At 44.3% G+C, this 20232-nt stretch overlaps 1 protein-coding gene across 4 annotated transcripts in view; it reads right to left on the bottom strand.

Moving 5' to 3' along the window:
• CA10 (carbonic anhydrase 10) overlaps nucleotides 1-20232 on the bottom strand; it is a 354321-nt gene that overhangs the window by 4224 nt on the left and 329865 nt on the right. For all 4 annotated transcript variants that reach the window (XM_083598944.1, XM_083598945.1, XM_083598946.1 and 1 more), the window contains 3 exons: nucleotides 19639-19711; nucleotides 3517-3671; nucleotides 187-361 (listed from right to left, as the gene is read on the bottom strand). In XM_083598944.1, the coding sequence (XP_083455070.1) occupies nucleotides 187-361; nucleotides 3517-3671; nucleotides 19639-19711 (403 nt within the window). The remainder of the gene's footprint in view (nucleotides 1-186; nucleotides 362-3516; nucleotides 3672-19638; nucleotides 19712-20232) is intronic.

The following is a 20232-nucleotide window of genomic DNA, read 5'->3' as shown; positions in this document are numbered from 1 at the left end:
ATACCTTTTTTCTCTGTCTGAGAGCTGCTGCTGGTTAAGAGTGTTAAAAATCCCTGCGTTACACTGACAAATCATCTCACCTGGTTAAGGCAAGATCCTGCGCTCCAAAGCCTGGTTGCTGACAAGGGATGCTACAGAATTACGACACTAAGCATTTAAGAAATGAAAATAATATTTGGAGCATACCTCTATACTGTAGTTTCTGTGCTCTATTGTTTGGGCAATCTTTTCCCTGTAAACTAAAGTTGATGTTCGTTCGGATACATCGATTGTTGAGAGGCTGGACTGGTCTGAAGTTGTCGCTCATACTCAGAAAAATCTGTGAAGGCTGATTCTGGCTTAGCAGTCGTAATGAATGCATCTGCACAAACATAAATGGACCCACTTAACACAACAAAATTTACATCCGTTAATATTCAGGAGGAAAAATACGAGCAAACTATATAACCCAGGACAGACAATTAGTGATAAGTACCCAGAAAATTTACTGTCTGTGCTCTGTTCTCCTGTCTTCTGTTTTTTTTATTTCTGTTGATTATCTGGTAGTGTAATGCAATTGCAAATGAAAGCCTACCCAATGTATACAGTTGTACCTTGGATCTCAAATGCCTTGGCTCATGAACAAATGGCTCCTGAATGATCGAAACCTTGAAGTGAGTGTTCCAGTTTCCAAATGATTTTCGGAAGCCAAACTTCTGGCACGGCTTTCGATTGGCTGTAGGACGCTCCACCTTGGTTTTCGAATGGTTCCGGGAGTTGAACAGACTCCGGAATGCATTCTGTTTGAGAACCAAGGTACGACTGTATAGGCAAATTCAGTTTATTTTGCCTTTAACGGAAAGCTTCCCATTATGGCTAGGAAATAATGCTGTAATGCCTCTTAAGGGACCCTCTGTGTAAGCTCCTTTCCCCCCTGAGGAGTTACTGCCCCCTCCCATATTTCTTTTCTGTCTTTCACTGTGAAAAATTGTCATTGCAAAGAAACAATGACAAGAAAGCAATAGTTTAATCCCTCACCCCTAGCAGGTGGGGGTGGGGCAGCTGACTTAAGGGCAAAAGCATCATTAATCATTATGCAGGAAGAAATAAAATGGTCTGAGCCTACAGTGAGGAAATTTCAATTCAGGAGAGGGGAACCCCTGGCCAAAGGTTGGACCCAGCCTGCAGTCAGATGTAACCTGCCTCCCTGTGCCCCCTTCCACTCATCAGTGGTACAGTGGAGAGCTGCACTTTCCCTCTTGCTCAGCTGGAACAGCTCAGCATCTTTTGTTAACCATTGCAACGGAGGGGGAATTGCCATTTGGCAATCTGTTTTTCCAGGTGCGCATTTGTAACTCCTTCCTTTGCAAGGAAATTATGTGAATAATTTCACATAATAAGGTTGCTGGAAACCTGCCCCTTTGAATGAGCCTAATCACCTGCAAGCTAAGGGGCGGGGCCATGGTGGTGGATTGACTGGAGACTTCAGCTGTTAGTCTTCACTCAAGTCCACCCATTTCCTACCTGAAGGAGCGTCTCAACCCCCATCGCTCAGCCTGGACCCTGAGGTCAAGCGCCGAGGGTCTTCTGGCGGTTCCCTCACTGTGAGAAGTGAGGTTACATGGAACCAGGCAGAGGGCCTTCTTGGTAGTGGCGCCGGCCCTGTGGAACACCCTCCCATCAGATGTCAAGGAAATAAACAACTATCTGACTTTTAGAAGACATCTGAAGGCAGCCCTGCTTAGGGAAGTTTTTAATGTTTGATGTTTTATTGTGTTTTTAATACCCAGCCAGATGGGTGGGGTATAAATATATTTATCATCATCATCATCATCAAAATGGGCCACTTGCTCCCACTTAGGTCCTGTCTGTAGGTGAGTGTCCAGGTTATACGTGGCTATGAAAATACTTGGTCACCGTATTTGGGGCCAGAGAGGAATTGTTCTGCAGACAAACTGACCCTGTCTGGAGGTTTTGTCTTACTCATGGCAACCGGCACAACTTGATAAAAGAGCATTTATTCTATCTTTCACATGCACACACACACCCCGAGAACAAAAGAGGCTCCAAAAGCACATCTAAGTGACACATGTGAAGCTGATTCAAGTCCTGCTTGCCTGATGAGACCTTTAGGCAGGAGCCACCGCTAAAAGGTTGCAGTAGGACGTGACAGCCACATCTTACTAGATTATAGTTTTTAAGACATGGGACTGTCTTGTAAGATTGGTGCCATGAATATCAGAGACTGGCGACTGTGCAGTTCTGTTTCCCAGTAAAAAAAGTATGCATTTAAGCAAAACTGCAGAAGCCAGTTCAGATTACTCATGCTCATCTTGGAAAATAGATATGAAGCCTGAGTATTTCTGGGAGTCCCCAAACCAGATAAGACATTTTTTCCCCAAGCTCAGGTCATTTATACAGTGCAAAGAGATCCTGGAGACAGCTGCCCCGGACATCATGGTGATTAAGTCTCTGGCAGTGACTGCTCAGCTCCCTTTTCCTGACACTGAGAATCTGGTTGTTTTCAAGGCCCTCTGGCAGTGCTTGGCTCACCTGCCTGCCTGCCACAGAGAAGCTGAGCAGTGATTGGCTGAGCTGCTCTGATGATAAGGCAGGCCAAGTAGAAAAGCTTAGTGAAGTATGGGAGAAGGAAGCAGGGCTCTATCAATGCAAGTCTGGAGGAGAGGGGTGCTTTGGGTGAATGCAGGGAAGAAGGAAAGGGGGCAGAAATCTGAGAGGGAGAGGAAAACTAAGTGAGTGAATGGGCAGAGAGGCGAGATGTATATAGGGCAGGTTGATTCAGCATCCAAGGAAGCTGTCTACTAGCTCCATCTGGTACGCTGGCTGAGACCCTGCCTGCCTGTGGACTGTCTCACCAGAGTGGTATATGCTCTGGTTCTCTCCCACTTGGACTACTGCAATACACTCTGTGTGGGGCTACCATAGAAGGTGGCTCGGAAACTTCAACTAATTCACAATGCGACAGCTAGAATCGTGACTGGGAGCAGCTGCCAGGACCATCTAACACCGGTTCTAAAGGATCTACACTGGCTCCGAGCACAATTCAAAGTGTTGGTGTTAAACTTTAAAGCCCGAAATGGCCTTGGCTCTGTATACCTCAAGGAGCGCCTCCACCTCCACCATCCAGCCCGGACAGCAAGGTCCATCTCTGAGAGCCTTCTGGCGATTCCCTCACTGCGAGATGTGCAGCTACAGGGAACCAGGTGGAGGGTCTTCTAGGCAATGAAGCCCTCCGTGTGGAACACCCTCCCACCAGATGTCAAACAGATAGAGAACTATTTGACTTTTAGAAGACATCTGAAGGCAGCCCTGTTCAGAGAAGTTTTTAATGGCTGATGTTTTATTGCATTACGTTTCATTTGCTAGAGAGGCAAGGAAGACTGGACTTCACTTTTTTGAACTAACCTACCACATATTTCCCCACACGCTTCGGTTTATTCTCATATTCCTTTACAAAGATATACCTGAAATTCGTTATTCTAACCTGGCCTTGTCAATAGAGATAGCAGTGCATACCTGCATCCTTGTAATGTAGACAGGCTTGTTCATTAGTATCCAACTTGCTGTTTCATAGCAGGGTGGAATTGTCATCGACCCATCATATGTAATGAAACTAGAGGTTTCGGGGTAAAGTTGTTCGATATTAAGTCCCTGCAGTAAGTATGCATCATCTGTGGGATAAATTGGGGCATCGTTATTAACAGGACACAGCTTTCACATTCACATGACGTCTTGAAAGACCTACATTGGCTCTCAGTACGTTTCCAAGCACAATTCAAAGTGTTCGTGTTGACCTTTAAAGCCTTAAATGGCCTCGGCCCAGTATACCTGAAGGAGCGTCTCCACCCCCATCGTTCTGCCCGGACGCTGAGGTCCAGTGCCGAGGGCCTTCTTGCGGTTCCCTCATTGCGAGAAGCAAAGCTACAGGGAAGCAGGCAGAGGGCCTTCTCGGTAGTGGCACCTGCCCTGTGGAACGCCCTCCCAGCAGATGTCAAAGCGATAAACAATGACCTGACATTCAGTAGACATCTTAAGGCAGCCCTGTTCAGGGAAGTTTTTAATGTGTGACATTTTAGTGTATTTTTGGTCTCTGTGGAAGCCGCCAAGAGTGGCTGGGGAAACCCAGCCAGATGGGCGGGGTACAAATAATAAATTATTATTATTATTATTTGCTACGAGTGTTATGGCAAAGGAACCTAACGCAACAGGCGCAGGGAACCTGTGGCCCTCCAGATGTGGTGATGGAAGTTGCATATTACAGCAACATCTGGGTGTGTGCACGAAAGGGTCCCTACCGCTGTAACACAAGGAACTTGAGGCACTTCTAGTCCAACTGCCCTAAACTTAATATTGATTTCTTAACTGCCCTACATGATCAGGAAGAACAACCCAGACAAAACTGCAGTAAACAGTAAGGGAGATTCAGAAGCCTAAATAGGAAAACATTGTCTGCTGTGTGGAGTCCCCAATCGACACATGCACCTGCGTTTTATTACTTTGATGGTTCAGGCACCGGCTCTGCTTTTTAATATACAGTTATAAAGATATTTCTTTTCCAGACAGTGGATGGTTTTGTCATGGGTTTTGGCTAGTACAATAGAGCTTATTTTGATTTGGACTGCCCTACACTGCAAGGTCAGGTTACAACAACGCAAAATTAATTATTAGCAATAGTTGAAAAACAAGCTACAGTTACAGAAATAGGATGTGGCCTATTGCAAATACAATGTGGGTTTGGGGATAATCTACACAACCTGGCTCTTCTGAGTGGAAAACCAAGATGCCAATAAATAATGTCCTTCATAGCAGCCCCCCTTGCTTCAACCACAACATTTCATTGTCCTGATATTTAACAGCACAATACCTCCCCCCCCAAAAAAATTCCCCCTGTCAAATAACAAGCAAAGATATTCTAAATACGTGGCGTTTCACAACTTTGGTGTCAGAAGTGCAAGTTCTCATTCTTAGCCTGCTTCACAAGGCTGTTGAGAAGCTAATGGGTGGAAGGGGAAGACAATAAACACACCCTGAGTTCCTGGGAGGAAAACCAAGATGCAAATATCCAACAACCAGCGGCAAACACGGGGCAGTTCCACAACTCTCAGCAAAACACCCACACAAAATAGTTTGCCAACCTTGATAAACAAAAAAAGCATCCTTGCGTCTATAGGAATTTCGGCTCGCTGCAGCTGCAGGGTGTTTGCAGATTTATTTTGTGTTTTATGTTTTGTTTTGTGGATGCTCCACATCAGTAAGTACCAGCCTGGTGATGGCAAGCAGTCCAGCAGTAACTGGGTGGGGGCTCTGGGTTTCTGCCCCATTACAGCAGCTGCTACTGATTCCAGTGGCGGATTTTGAGGTCCACTGGCTTCATCTCTACATCATCTCTCTCTTTTTTAAGAAATATATTTTTATTGGTTTTAACATGTAAATTATAAGAACATGCCACACTATTTATTACAAATACAATCTTATTGGACTTCCGTCAGCGCCTCTGATGATCTTCCGTCTTAACCACTTCTAATGCATTTCTTTACTTTATATTGTCTTTACCTCCCTTAACATACCATCACCCCTTTTCCATTTTTACAATACTTCAAATTATACTCCTCACAGAACTTCTTGCAAACCTACAAACGTCGTCTGTTCATCACAAATACTTCATCTCTACATCATCTCAGTGCAGCAGCATTAGAAGGTCAGCTGACGTTATTGCTCTCCCCGCCCCCCTGCAGATGAGGGATGGCGAGGCTGCAAGGCAGTCGCCTGTCTAAGCCAACCTACTGAGGTGCTGGCAGAGGTGAGATTTGAACTGGGAACTTCTTAGCTGAAAGCTCCATCTCTGAGTACTGCAGAACAGCCATGCAACTTCAAGCACGAGCAACTCTTCCTCATTACTGTGGCTTCCATAGCTTTGAGTGCACACAGGGGGGCACCCAGCACTTGAGCCAGAACGCGACTTTAAATTTAGTAAAACTGCATTTTATCGAGCAGCATGCACAATGAAAATGCTGACCTCTTCCCCCCCCCTTTTGGTTCGGGAGAGGAGAGAGAGGGAGAGAGAGAGAGAGAAGGGGTTTGATTAACAATTATTATTTTTTTCTGTTCAACATATCCTGGAAAGGCCAAGAGTGTTTAGATTTAATTACCCTTGCACTGCAGAAAAAGATTGTTCTACCTTGTTAAGGTTAACGTATGATAATAAAGCTGCTCAGCGAAGCCTAATGCCCTTTAGTGTGCGCAGTGGGAGTGTGGAAGGCACTGAGAGCTCACTCCAAATGCTCGAGCCAATGAGGAAATATGCTTTTAAGCAAACGGCTGGGCTTCCCACTTTGCTGCTTCTTCATCGCATCCTTCCTTCTTTGCTAATTAATGAGCCGTCCCTTTGTAGAAGATTTCAGAGCATGCATGCTATGTGCTCAGCTTATAATTAGAAAGAGTCCGAGCCTTTAAAAGCCTCCTGAGCAGATTGGCACCTGTCATGCTGTCTGTGCTTGTACAGCAAAGTGGTTAATAAACAACTGCGGCATTTATTTATTTTTGTCTCCCTCACAGCAACCTTGCCAGGCTGGTCTTCTAATTTTGCAAATGGGGGTCTGAGGTTAAGAGAGTTTTGTCCACGGAATTAGTGGCAGAGATCAGACCTGAGTTGGTCTACTGGACAGAGCCGTCTTTCCCATAGGGCTTAGAGGTTCGTTGCGCCAGGGCGCCAGCCTCTTAGGGGCGCCCCAGCAAGTGGGGGAGCTGCACGGCTTTGCCAGCAGCCTCCCCTTTCCCTGCAAGCCCACCAGCTGCGCCCTGTCATCCATATGGCTGGCATGTGTGCAGCTTGCTTCCCAAGCCTCCGCTGGAGGAGAGCGATCCCTGCAGAGGTTTGGATGGAACTATATGGCTGGTGGGCATGCAGTTTCCTTCCCAAGCCTCTGCAGGGATTGCAGTGGTATGGGGGAGAGTTGTGGCCCCCCATGGCTGGCAGTGTGCAGCTTCACCCCCCCCCCCATCCATGGTAATTTTGGGGCACTGGGCAGATATTTGCACCCTGGCGCCGCATCTGCTAAAGACGGCCCTGGATACAAATGAAGCTCTCCTGGAACACATTGGCATTTGTGCTCCACCAGCCATAGACTGCCAAAAAGCATATTTCAGGTTTTGCAGAATACCCGCCGGGCTTTTTGTTTCATTGACAGAAGCCAGAGGTCATGGAAAGAGCTGCATTAGGCGTATGTTTCTCTCTGAACAGCGCTCCTTCCATTTCAAAAGCATTTGCCCATGTGGCCAAAGGCACTTGGGATGTGAAGTACAGATGGTTCTTTGGTGATGGTAGAGGAAGCCTCTCTCTCTCTCTCTCTCTCTCTCTCTCTCTCTCTGTCTTACTTTTTTTAAAAAAATTAAAAAGTCCATTTCCCATTTAGGGGAAAAAAGCACACAGTATTCAGTGAAGTAGAAAGAAAGTACACAGCGGCTGTAGAATTAGAAAGAGAATTATGCAAAGGAAGTTCACACAATGACTCAGAGAGTTTATCCCCAATTTGAACCCAAACAAAAAATCCCAACAGTGTATGATACTGGAGTACCACCTTTTCGTAGTACAAAATAGGGCACTTCAGACAAATGTGTTGTCCCTGCAGCATAAGTGCGACCTTGAGATGGGGTATGAAAGCCACAATATGCAATGAACGTGCAATCAACGGATCACGTAAAAAGCCCAAGGTCTCAAAATCTGCTGCTAGTTCTTTTGTTGAGCATTAATAGGATTCCACTTCCGCAATGACGCTTAAGACTAGTCTAACAAACAAACAAAAAGGTGTGTTTTGAACAGGAGTACGTGTGGGTCGTCCCCTGCCCCCTGCTTTTGGAAACTAACAGTGGAAACTTTTTGGGATATTAATGTTCGAGCCAGGGCCAGACCACGACATTTTGGCTCCTGAGCCGAACCACAAAATGGAGCCCTTATCAGGAACAAGGGGAGGGAGAGGTATAGATCTACATTGGGGAAAAGGGTGAGAGGAGACCTCCTATTTGCCAAGAGGTGACTGCAGAGAGGGCATGGGGGCGGCTGCTGAGGAGATGGCAGGTCCAGCCTCCAAGGAGCAGTGGCAGTAAGCAGCGGGCAATGCATTCCCTGCTGCCCCTGCAAATCCTGCCACCTGAGCCAGTTGCCTCACCTTGCCTCATGTGTGGGCTGGCCCTGGTTTGAGCAAATGCCATAGCAGTCAACCGTCTCTTATTTGGCGGGAAACTCCTTTATCCTAGCGCCGTTTCCCGCTGCTGTTCCGGATTTATGATTTCCCTTAAATTTCCTCTCCCTCCCTCCCTGCCAGCCAGGGAGGAAGGAGGCTCCAATTGTTGCTTGGCTGTGTCGCTCACCCAATAAGGAGTCTAAGAACGACAGGGGTGTGTGTGGAGCTTGCATGCCTTGTGCCCGGCCGCGTTGCCTGGGGACTCGCCTTTGCTCAGCGCTTCCCAGCGGAGAGGTGACGGTGGTTTTCCTTGCTGCATCTTCTTTGCCTGGTTGCTGTGCTGTGGGAACCACCGCTTGAGGCTTCATTTGGCTGCTGGCTGGGCTTTCTCCCTTTGGCTTGGAGGGGCTCAGTAGTTGAACATACCTGTGCTCGGAATCGGATGGATACGTCATTGACGGCCCACTCATTGGGCCGTCATTGATGGGGAAAAGGTCTGTTTGGAGTGGGGGCACATGGTGGGGGGAAAGGGAAGCCAATCTTGTGGGAGGGGGGACTTTTGGATTTGTTTTGGAGGCTCCTTTGATTGACTGTTATGAGAGAAAGGAAAGGAGCTGGTTGACTAAAATGGTGGGTGGCGATCTCGTGGCAAGGGGGGGGGGAGGCTGTGTGTTTCTGGTTAGTTAATGCAAGTTGATCCATTATTTTGGCTGCTGATCCCTTATTTTCGAGGCTGCTGGTCCCTTATTTTCAAATCTGTAAGTTGACAGCTATGGCAAATGCAGATTAAAACCACTGGCCAAGACCTCTCCATGCACAGCACATATAGCCATGTTGGGCAAGCAACACTTAATCAGCACTTCCTGAATTTATCTAACATTCCTATATCCAAGGGCATTGCGACATAGTGAAAGAGCAAGGGCACAGGCCTTTGATACAGATTTGCATATGCTAATATGCAATTAAGATGATGGAGGGCTAGAATCTCGCCAGCAGAGCATCCAGGTGAAAACAAAGCATGAAACGAAGAAGGAAAGGGGTATATGATCCGGGGTGCAGCTCAAGAAAGAGACCTGGAATCTGGGCTCCCCTGGGTCCCCCTTTAACAGCACTCATGCCTGCATCCTCCTAAAAATGTATGGCATTTATGATTCCAGTACAACAACGCGGCAGTAGGAAAAAACACATATAGATTCCTGTAACTTTCAAAAATGTAAAGCAGAGCAAGGTGAAGACAAGAGAGAAAGTGGTGAAACTTGTAACGAGCGATACAGTTGTCCCCCCTCTTAACCGTAGTGAGGTCTGAGCTTTTTCCCAGCTCAGGTGGCTTCAACCTTGGCTGTCAAACTGATGTCAGACGGCTCCTTCATTGGAGCAATGCTTGCACCTTCTCCGCCCTCTCCGCCAGCCTGTAATATTCTGCAGAGTTTGTGGTCATGCTTCACTTTTATATGCGCCACCATTGTAGCCAATTTCATGGGCTTCTGAGAGGGAGGAGCCAGAAGATACGCTTTGGATTGGACGCACCAGGCACCGTGTGTTGGCTGTTGCTCGCGGCGACTTCATGAAGCCCCAAGTACGTGCAAAGTGTGAATTGTTCTCGTCTCAGAGGAAACGGCTCACTCTAGGAAAGACTAGATGAGCTTGCCCAGGCTTTGAGACATAGCTGTCAACCGTCCCTTATTTGGCGGAAAACTCCCTTATCCCAGCACCGTGTCCCGCTGCTGTCTCTTATTGATGATGTCCCTTAAATTTCCCAGGTTTCAAAGGAAGCAGCTCTTCTCCCTCCCTCCCTGCTGGCCAGGGAGGAGGGAGGCTCCAACTGTATTGCTTGGCTGCCCGGCCTGCCCCCCTCCGGCCTCCTCTCCAAGGGCTAACCATAGAGGGGGAAAGTGGAGGAAGGACCGCAAGCGCTTCTCCCATAGATTTGTAGTGGTAGACTAGCATAGATGGTCTGATCTGTGGGTTTACTTTGGGTGCTATTCCCCCCCCTTCCTCCCACCCTGCCTGATGGAACTGAGAGCTGCAGGTGGAGCACGAGAGAAAAGATACAGAACTGCAGCAGCATCTTCGTAGCTTGGACTTCGTTTTGCGCGAAAAGTGGTTGCTGTTTGTAGTTATTTAATTGCAGTGTTTCATTAGCTGGTATCTTGAGCAGCAACCTCTGGAAACAAAGGGCTGAAAACCAGCGCTGCTCTCCAAAATTATCTGGTCCCTTTTAACTTCGTATTTCAGTTGGTTGACTAAAATCCCTTATTTTGGCTGCTGATCCCTTATTTTTGAGGCTGCTGGTCCCTTATTTTCAAATCTGTAAGTTGACAGCTATGCTTTGAGATCTTCTGGGAAGGCCTTTTCTCGGTCCTGCCACATTCGCAGACGTGTTCGATGAGGACACAGGAGATAGAGGAACTTCTAAGCGGCTGCTCCCAGTTTCTGGAACTCCCTTCCACGACCCCCTCTTTCCTTTACTTTCACCAGCAGGCAAAGACTTGTTGTTGTGTTCAGACAGGTGTTTTGGCCACAAGCTGATGTCACACACATGACCCTCTGGGGTGGAGGGCAAGAGTCTTGGCCCCCAGGAGCCGGCATCGATTATTGCCACCGCGACTGCAGCCTACCTTCTCAGGTGCAATAATGTCTAAGGCAGCTCCCTTCAGCAGATGCCCCCATTGTGCAGGGTGAATAAAAATCAATGATTTTTTTTAAAAATAAAAAGTAGGATTTTTTAAAATTTAAATTGGATTTTTTTTATTTAAATTGGATTTTTAAAATAAAATGCTTTTGGAGGAAAAATCTTTCGAAAGATAGTTTCCTGTTTAAGTTACATTATAGTCCAAAGGCTATTGATCCGGAAATAAGGATTTGTTTTAAGTTTTTCATGTGTGCTAAAACTCAGTCTAAAGTGGGTTTTTTTTAAAAAAAAAAATCATTTAACCACATCAGTTAACAAACATGGATACATATGCTATAACGTTATTGTTTTAGTTAAATAAATTGTTTAAATTGTTATTAAGGAAATGATTATTTTTCTCCTTCCACTAAAGTACAGCAGAAAAGTTGTCCAAATATAAAGAGTTAACTTATTAAACCTCACGATAATTTCATAGTTATCTGTCAATGCATTTCTAATAGTATAACCAAATCAGTAATTTTTGATATAACTGTAAAAACTACTCTGAAAATTTATTATTCCAAAAATGAAACCTTGATCTGGTTGTAAATATTAAGATTACACCAGCAAGAATGAGTCTTTCTGTAAAAAAAATATGATTTAAATCAAGTCTTACTGACTAGTGATTTAAATCGTGATTTACCGTATTTTTCGCTCTATAAGACGCACCAGACCACAAGATGCACCTAGTTTTTGGAGGAGGAAAACAAGAAAAAAAATATTCTGAATCCCAGAAGCCAGAACAGCAAGAGGGATCATTGCGCTGTGAAAGCAGCAATCCCTCTTGCTGTTCTGGCTTCTGGGATAGCTGCGCAGCCTGCATTCGCTCCATAAGATGCACACACATTTCCCCTTACTTTTTAGGAGGGAAAAAGTGAGTCTTATAGAGCAAAAAATACGGTAAATTGATTTGATTTAAATCAAATCCACCCTGGTTTTGTGATCCCAAGGGAAGAGGAAGCCCTGACTCCAACTCTTGTTTCCTACTTACTGCAGCTGCTATTTCCATGAACCTCATCACTCTGCTTCCGTGACCCACATTATTACCCTGACTCAAGCGAAGGGCTCGGGACGTGAGGCTGCTTTCGTCTTGCAAGTTTAGCTTCCCAAAGATGGAACTCGTGAGGAGGCATCCGTGCCCACGCATGCATGATGCGCCTGAACTGCGGTGGTGGAATGAGTGGGGAAGACAAGGCAAGGCATCCCTGCCAGATGCGAGATATTTGGCAAGGCTTCGGGGGACCCGCAGTTATTGTGGGTGCCTCCTTTGCTCCCCTCCATCTCTTCTCCCACTTCATGGGCTTCATTTCATTTTATTCACATGCTCTGTCTTCATTGCAGAGAACCCCCAGCAAGGCGGTTTCCCCCCCATGCCAGCTGAAAAGCACAAAGTCACTCCAGTAGCGTTACTGGACTGGAAGACGGTCACAATATACCGTATTTTTTGCTCTATAAGACTCACTTTTTCCCTCCCAAAAAAGTAAGGGGAAATGTGTGTGCGTCTTACGGAGCGAATGCAGGCTGCGCAGCTATCCCAGAAGCCAGAACAGCAAGAGGGAATGCTGCTTTCACTGTGCAGCGATCCCTCTTGCTGTTCTGGCTTCTGAGATTCAGAATATTTTTTTTCTTGTTTTCCTCCTCCAAAAACTAGGTGCGTCTTGTGGTCTGGTGCGTCTTATAGAGCGAAAAATACGGTAACAGCCAGAGATGACCTCAGCCCTATTTGCAATGAAGATTGGAAAGGAAACCATCCTTTTGCGAGAATTACGTGCGGCTCAGGGTGATTTTGGTTTGTTTGTTTTTCAAGCCAGTGACTGGTTTCTGACTCACCCTGGTCTCTCTCTCTCTCTCTCTCTCTCTCTCTCTCTCTCTCTCTCTCTCTCTCTCTCTCTCCCTCACCTATTCATTATTTATAAAGCACGGAGTGTGATGCACAGCATCAAAGAGTTCAGTCGAAATGAGGCATTTCAAATTCTAAAGGCCAAGTTCTCCTAGTTATCACCCTATTATTTTTTCAGCGAGACTGCTTGGGTGAAAAAAGGAGGTAGTTTCTGCTGGAGGGGGGGATGAAAAGCCAGGGACACTGAAACACACACACACAGTTTTATTGTGACAACTTTGGTCCATCTGCTCTGCCATATGCCCATGTTTTATTATAAATAAACACCTGTAAACAACGCGGTAGAGTCATTAAACGAAAGGCGCAGCCTCAAAATGAGAGGGAATGAAACCTCTGTTAAATTTTAATACTAGAGATGTTGCCCCTAAAACGCATCAATCTGCCTTGTGCAGAGTCTGTCCATCTAGCCTAGCGTTGTTCGTGCCCAATGGCAGCAGCTGAGAAACATCTTTCACAAGGGGGTCTTAGCCTGAGACGCTTTTAAAGTGAATTAAACCTGCACGTAAGACATCTGATGACCTCTTCTCCACTGCAATGAAAACATGTTCTCGATTTTGTTCTTCGTCTCCAGTTTTTGGTCTTAGAAGCCACGAAACACAGAATCACTGAATTGTAGAGTTGGAAGGGACCTCTATGGTCAACTATTCCAGCCCCCTGCAATGCAGGAATACAGTGGTACCTGGGGTTACATATGCTTCAGGTTACAGACTCCGCTAACCCAGAAATAGTACCTCGGGTTAAGAACTTTGCTTCAGGATGAGAACAGAAATCGCGCAGCGGCGGCACAGCGGCAGCAGGAGGCCCCATTAGCTAAAGTGGTGCTTCAGGTTAAGAACAGTTTCAGGTTAAGAACGGACCTCCGGAACGAATTAAGTACTTAACCCGAGGTACCACTGTAGTTTGTCCAATGTGGGGCTCGAACCCATGAACCTGAGATTAATACCCTCATGCTTTACCAACTGAGAGGTATATAAATTTAATACTACTGCTGCCAATAAAAAGTACTAGTGAGAAAAGAGTCTTTACATTCGAAACATCCTAGCTTTGGAATGTTCTCCCCAGAGAGGTTTGTCCAGTGCTAACTTTCATGTCATTTTGGTGCCTTTATATTTAATCTATTAATCTATTCTTGCTTTAAAATAATTTTACCTGGCCTATGGTTTTAATGCTATATTTTTTGTATATAATTTACATTTTTTGTTAAAAGCTGCATTTAGAAATTTTACGGTTACAGGAGGGCATATAAATATTTAAAGCAAACAGATTTGTTGCATGATGGTGGTCTTGTTCAGTTGTCTACTAAAGAGATTTACACTCGGGTCTTGAAAGAAACATTACAGTGGTACCTTGGTTCCCGAATGGCTTGGCTCCTGAACAAACCGGCTCTCAAACACCACAACCCTGGAAGTGAGTGTTCCAGTTTGCAACCTTTTTTGGAAGCCAAACATCCAACACAGCTTCCGACTGGGTGCAGGAAGCTCCTGCAGCCAATCAGAAGCCGCACCTTGGTTTTTGAATGGTTCCGGGTGTCAAACGGACTCCCGGAACGGATTAAGTTCGACAACCAGACTGCAGCAAATTGCACAGGAAGTCCAAGTACCATGTTACTTTTGCCTTAGTTTGCTGGCTGAAACCAGTTATCCAAGTTTTGAACATTTGACAGAATGCCCAACATAGATTAGTGCTATGCCACTTGCCACACAGAAAAGAGTGGCCAACTAACAGATGGCCACATGATAACTGGTCAAAAACCATCGGTATAATCTTCCATCACAATATAATTGTACTGTTAGCTTTGCCATGTCGATAATGAATGGACTTGGCACAAAAATCTTAATTGGTCAAGGAATTGCAGGAGTTCTGCGAGCTCTTATGCCATTCTTGATGTTGCATGCACCCAATAAAGACAACAAGCATAATTCAAGCCTAAATCATCCACTATTTATTTCCTGGCACTCTCTCGAACCACCGTCAGATCAATTTACTTCCTGTAGCGTAATAGGTAGTCAGTACTTTTTGGTCTGCCAATAACTCCACAGGTATTTAAGTGCAAAATAACCGTGCTTTGTATCTTTTAATCCAGAAATCAATGGTGTGGCTTCCAAGGGTTGTTGCAATGCAGGTGTTAAACCAAGTTTTAAAACTGATGGAATTCTGGGTTCTGTCTTTCAAAAACAGGAGCCCCAAAATTAGAATGCCCGTAAAAGGTGCAGAAATGTAGAATTTCGAGACAGATGATGAGCACAAGGGAGTAAGAAGTTCTTCTGATCTGGAAGAATCCGCGACCAGAAAGAAAAGGAACATCAAGAAGAGTGGAAGAAATTTAAAGACTATTTGAATAAATATCATAATATTAAAAATTAGAAATTACTTGAAAGTACTAAATAGGCCTAGGATGAAAGTAAGAATTAGTGAAATAATTGAGATTTAGAACTTTAAGAAAAGTTAAGAAATTTGATTCTAATTGGAATATTGTGTTTTAATAATGATATTAGAAAACTGCTACATTTAAATACAAGGAAATTCAGATGGGAGGGCTCAGAGGAAGAGAAAACCATGTTTATGACGTTAGAAGTTTAAGTTGCCAATTAATTTGTATTGTCTGGGTGTTTGTTGATACTTATTTTTTTTCTTATTTTCTTTTTTGTTTATATTGGTGATTTTCTTTCTTTTTTGTTGTAATATGTGTTATATTTGTAAGAAACTTAATAAAAACTATTTTAAAAAAAAGAAAAGAAAAAAAAAGTTCTTCTGATCTGAGAGAGGACCAAGCTCTCTGAGGCTGCCCTTGGATTGCCTTAGAGTATTCTCCTTGAGCAGGCAGGAGACAGAGCATCTGGGTAAAAATCCAAGGCAATCCATGATCGCCAAATCCCACCATCCTGTCACCTCCCACCCAAACAGATCCTCCCCTTTCCCTTAGCGGCAGTAGCAGCAGCGAAGACGCCCTCATTTCTGTTGCTTCATTCATGACGGATAATAGTGTGGCAGGGTGTGGGGGGTTAGGAGAACTATAGTTCTTTCTGGGGCTGTTCACCTCTCATTTTAAGATTAGCTTTATGAGGCCCCAAGTCCTTTTTTGAGTTTGGTAGGACATTTCCGGCCTGCACTTGAAACAGGCAGAGGAGACAAAATGTGATGAAGCTCACGGCGAAGAGGACTCCTCTCAAGGGCACCCAACCTGCTTTGAAACATAAGCTTGATGTAGGAGGGCTATGTAGGCACAAGGAGAAGATGTCCTATCACAAGGACTACATCTGCCAAGGGTGGGAAGCCGAGATGGAGACCAAATGTGCCCATCTTCTTGGGAGATCCATGTGCAAAGGAAGGAGGAAATTGTTCATCACTGTGTGGGTCAGTTTCATAGATCGAGCTGCAATTGTGCAGTATGTGTCATGTTGAGTTTAAATTCAGCGGCACTGGCTTTTGAAAGCCCCCAAATGGTCTTGGTGGGATCAGGGCAGGGGCTGTGAAATATACTCAGAGTCGCAAAGTGATTTCATGCTCTTTATTCAGCTCATAGTGGTGAGGAGGAATGAATGAATGAATGTCCCCTCAAAGTATCTGCTTTATATACATTATTTACACAATGGGCTGCACATGATTGGCTAATTCCGGAATTCTACTGTAAGCCAATCAAGTTGTGGATTCACTTCTATCTGGAGCATGATTGGGTGGTTCCTGCCAACCAATCATACTGCTGCATTGTTCTAGGACCAATCAGACTGCTGCATTCTGAATCCTATTGTTCTAGGACCAATCAGACTGCTGCCTTTTGGATCCTATTGTTCTAGGACCAATCAGACTGCTGCAGTTTGGATCCTATTCAACTCAGTACATAACAGGCTGGGAACCTTTTTACACCAATGGGCCACATTTCATTGTTAGTCACCTTCTGAGAACCATGTGTCAGTCTTGGGTGGGGCCCCGAGGGAAAGAGTGAATAGCGCAGTAAAAAAAAAAAAAAAAAGTAAAGGTAAAGGACCACTGGATGGTTAAGTCAAAGGCGACCATGGGGTTGCAGCGCTCATATCGCTTTCAGGCTGAGGGAGCCAGTGTTTGTCCACAGACAGCTTTCCGAGCCACGCAGCCAGCATGACTAAACCACTTCTGGTGCAATGGAACACTGTGACGGAAACCAGAGCGCACGGAAACGGCGTTTACCTTCCCGCCACAGCAGTACCTATTTATCTACTTGCATTGGCATGCTTTCGAACCGCTAGGTTGGCAGGATCTGGGATAGAGCTCATCCCGTCGTGGGGATTTGAACCGTCAACCTTCTGACTGGCAAGAGCAAGAGGCTCAGTGGTTTAGACCACAATGCCACCTGCATCAGTGGTAACTCAGTGGTACATTCCAGCTACACAAAAGTCTGAGAAGCTTATACCTGCAGCAACAAAACAAAACATCACTCCAGCAAAAATCCAGGCAGTTAGAGCTGACCAGCTAATGAAACAACTTGGGGGGGGGATCTCCTATGAGCAGGAATCTGAGTGAAAGGAGGGTCATTCCTCTACACAGAGCAGCTGGGTAGAGGAATGCTAGAGAACTGGACCTAGTAGATTGATAATGCTAGCAACATATGCTGGATGCACAGCTTCCGAATGTGCTTTGGCCAGCCCTCTTTACTGCAAGCATACATCATCTGCTCATAATCTTCAAAAGTAATTTGGTACCCTGTCTTCTAGAAGCCTTGTATATCTCCTGTTGGTCTCTGAGCTGGGTACATACTGGAAGTATGCGTTCTTTGCCCAACTCTATTCTCCTTTAGGACAATTTGTGAACTTCTCACTTAAGAGCTGTATCCAATGAAGCCATCCCATTCACAAGGATTTCTGCTTGCTCAATGGAACTTCTCCTCTGTCCACTCCCCCCAGCACATCCACCAATTCTGTTTCCTCCAATTCTCCAAAGCAGAATTATTATTATTTGGATAGCACATCAAGGAGGAGAAAAGGGAGGGGAAGTTCCATTGTGTAAAAATGTAAGATTCTATGATATATGTAGGAAAGAACCTAAGACATGAAATGTGTGATGAAGAAGCCCTCAAACACTAGTTTTAGATGTTAGTTCCTGTAAGAACAAATGTGTTTCTTCTGGAAGTGCAGCAAAGAGAGTTTAAACCCAGAACCTTGAGTCCCCCAGTTACTGGCTTTTAAAAAGCTGAAATATTAGAGCAATGATTCTTTAGAACTATCAATATCATTCTTATCACACTTACAGTCATTTCCATGAATTCCCATAACACTGCATGGAAGAGGGGTGGTTGCTAGTAATCATTAGGAAATAAATGAAGCACTCATCTAAAAACCCACTCTGAAAATCCAAGGGGCACTTGGCTCTTAGGATGTTCCTGACCCATCTTCTGTAGAGTATCTTTTGTGATGCTTTGAAAACCACAGCTTCAATTATTGCATTAACTTTTCCTCATCTTGAACCTAATTCCGCACTCTTTAGCCTAACCAAAATTAAGTGAATGACACTTCTTATTTTCTTCAAGCTGAAACTGAACACTGACTGCACAAAAGAAGCTCCTAAGCATGGGTTTTTAAAGAAGCCAGCTGTTTAAAAGCAGCACGGAATTCCTTCTAATATATGAAACAAAATTACATCTCCCCGCCCCGTGCAATGACACTATAATCCATCATCCAAGACATCTGTGAAATTACGTTCAATAACTTGGGGTTTTTTTGCATTTCTTTTTTGTCCTGAAAATGCTTCTAATCAATACTTGTTACTGCAGGAAGTAATTCTTATGTACTGTCTTTGACAACTCTATTCTAACAGCATTCTAATGCTGATGTTCTAATGCTATTAACTGGGCCGCATGCTACCCATCACAGCTCTTGACGCATAATTTTTGCAAATAGGTTTATGGGCTCTCTTCTTGCCTTACTTTCCATGCAGGCTCTCCTCCTTACTACCTAGTTTCATCTAAGCGTAGCTTATCACAATGTCCAAATTTATTTTATTTTATTTATATCTCATGCTTCATCAGTTTTAATGATCCCAGGGTGCTTAGCAATCAGGCATTCACCCAACGTGGCATGTGCCCTGATTGGTTGTGTAGTGCTGAGGGAGTTTTCCTCTGTATGTTTGGATGAATGTCTACTTGTTATGTAGAAAGCCTGACCTAAGAAAGACCACTCTACTTGTTTCTCCTCAAATTATATACCGTTTTTGTTCAATTTGCTCAGTAGAGTGTTATCAAGAGTTTTCTCTCTGGACTCAATTTCCATTATTTTATTGACTTTGCTAACAGTTTTTAGGTGGTGTTGAAATATAATTAGGTCCAGATTTAATTAACCCAGTTGATATTTAAGTTCACAGAAACTTTAATATGATAAAGACATGTTTTTGAGAAAGCTTGAAGCAACCACAAATAACTAGAAGTTATATCTCAAGTTAACACCAGCTAAGCAGATTGCTCATATCTTGTGTGGTAACTCCTTTATTTTTTTTAAACACCCCATGATTACCTTTGACATATTTTTTATTGTGTGCCTTCCGTTACGTTTTGATTCTGGTTTGAATTTTTGTTACCCACTTTAAAGGGCTTAGGCTGAAAAGGACGCTTATAAATGTTGAAATAAAAATTCCTTCCTTGCAGGGGGTTGGACTAGATGACCCTCGGGATCCCTTCCAACTCTACAATTCAACAATTCTATGAAATATAAATTAAATAAATGCTTCGTTGAACTCCGTTCTCTCCCACATCTGGAAATACCTGTACTTATCTTGAAAACGGTCTCCAACCAAATGCCCCTGAGGAAAACTTGAATAAGCTCACAGCCAATTTGGGAAGTACCAAATCTTGGATTAGGTATTCTTCACAGTGTGATTCCCCCAGAACCCTTAATAAATGTTTATTTCAGAAAGAAACTTACTTTTATACGTTATTCTGGTGATGGTGTCTCTGTTAAGCATACGGTTTAGAAATGGATTTGATGATTCAGACACCTGTGAGAGAGATAATCTGTCGTCAAAAACCGGTCACCAAAAACACCTCATTATGGAAAAGTGCATCTGTTTGGATGGTGGGTATTGGTGGAATAAAGCTGCAACTTGGGAACTGGCAGAAAGTTAACTTCTGAGGAGAAGCGCTCAACTCTGCACCCAACATAATTCTAAAGAAATTCTGTATCACCCTGTGAATAAGGCAGAAGAACAGAAGCCTTTCTTCTGCGGAGGAAGGAGACGTTCAAGAAATTGGCAGGATGGGTTTTGACTAAAAGCAAACATACTCAAACCCTTTAATATATGTGCCTTCCTCATTTCTGGCCTTTGAGGTTGTGTGAGACACTGTGACACGAAACATGCTTTCTTCTTTGCCAGATCTATGAATCTGCTTCTCTTTTGTTTCTTCCACTCCTTTTATTCTCCTCAGGCCTCTGCCTCTATTTATTTTGATGCTTGGTTAAATTTTCATGTTGTGGTCATGATTCAAGGCCACACGGTTGTTGAGCGGAGCCTGACTGCAA

Source organism: Podarcis filfolensis (genome assembly GCF_964270895.1).
Source record: "Podarcis filfolensis genome assembly, chromosome: 2".
Classification (NCBI taxonomy): Eukaryota; Metazoa; Chordata; class Lepidosauria; order Squamata; family Lacertidae; genus Podarcis; species Podarcis filfolensis.
This window is presented reverse-complemented; position numbering and strand designations above follow the sequence as displayed.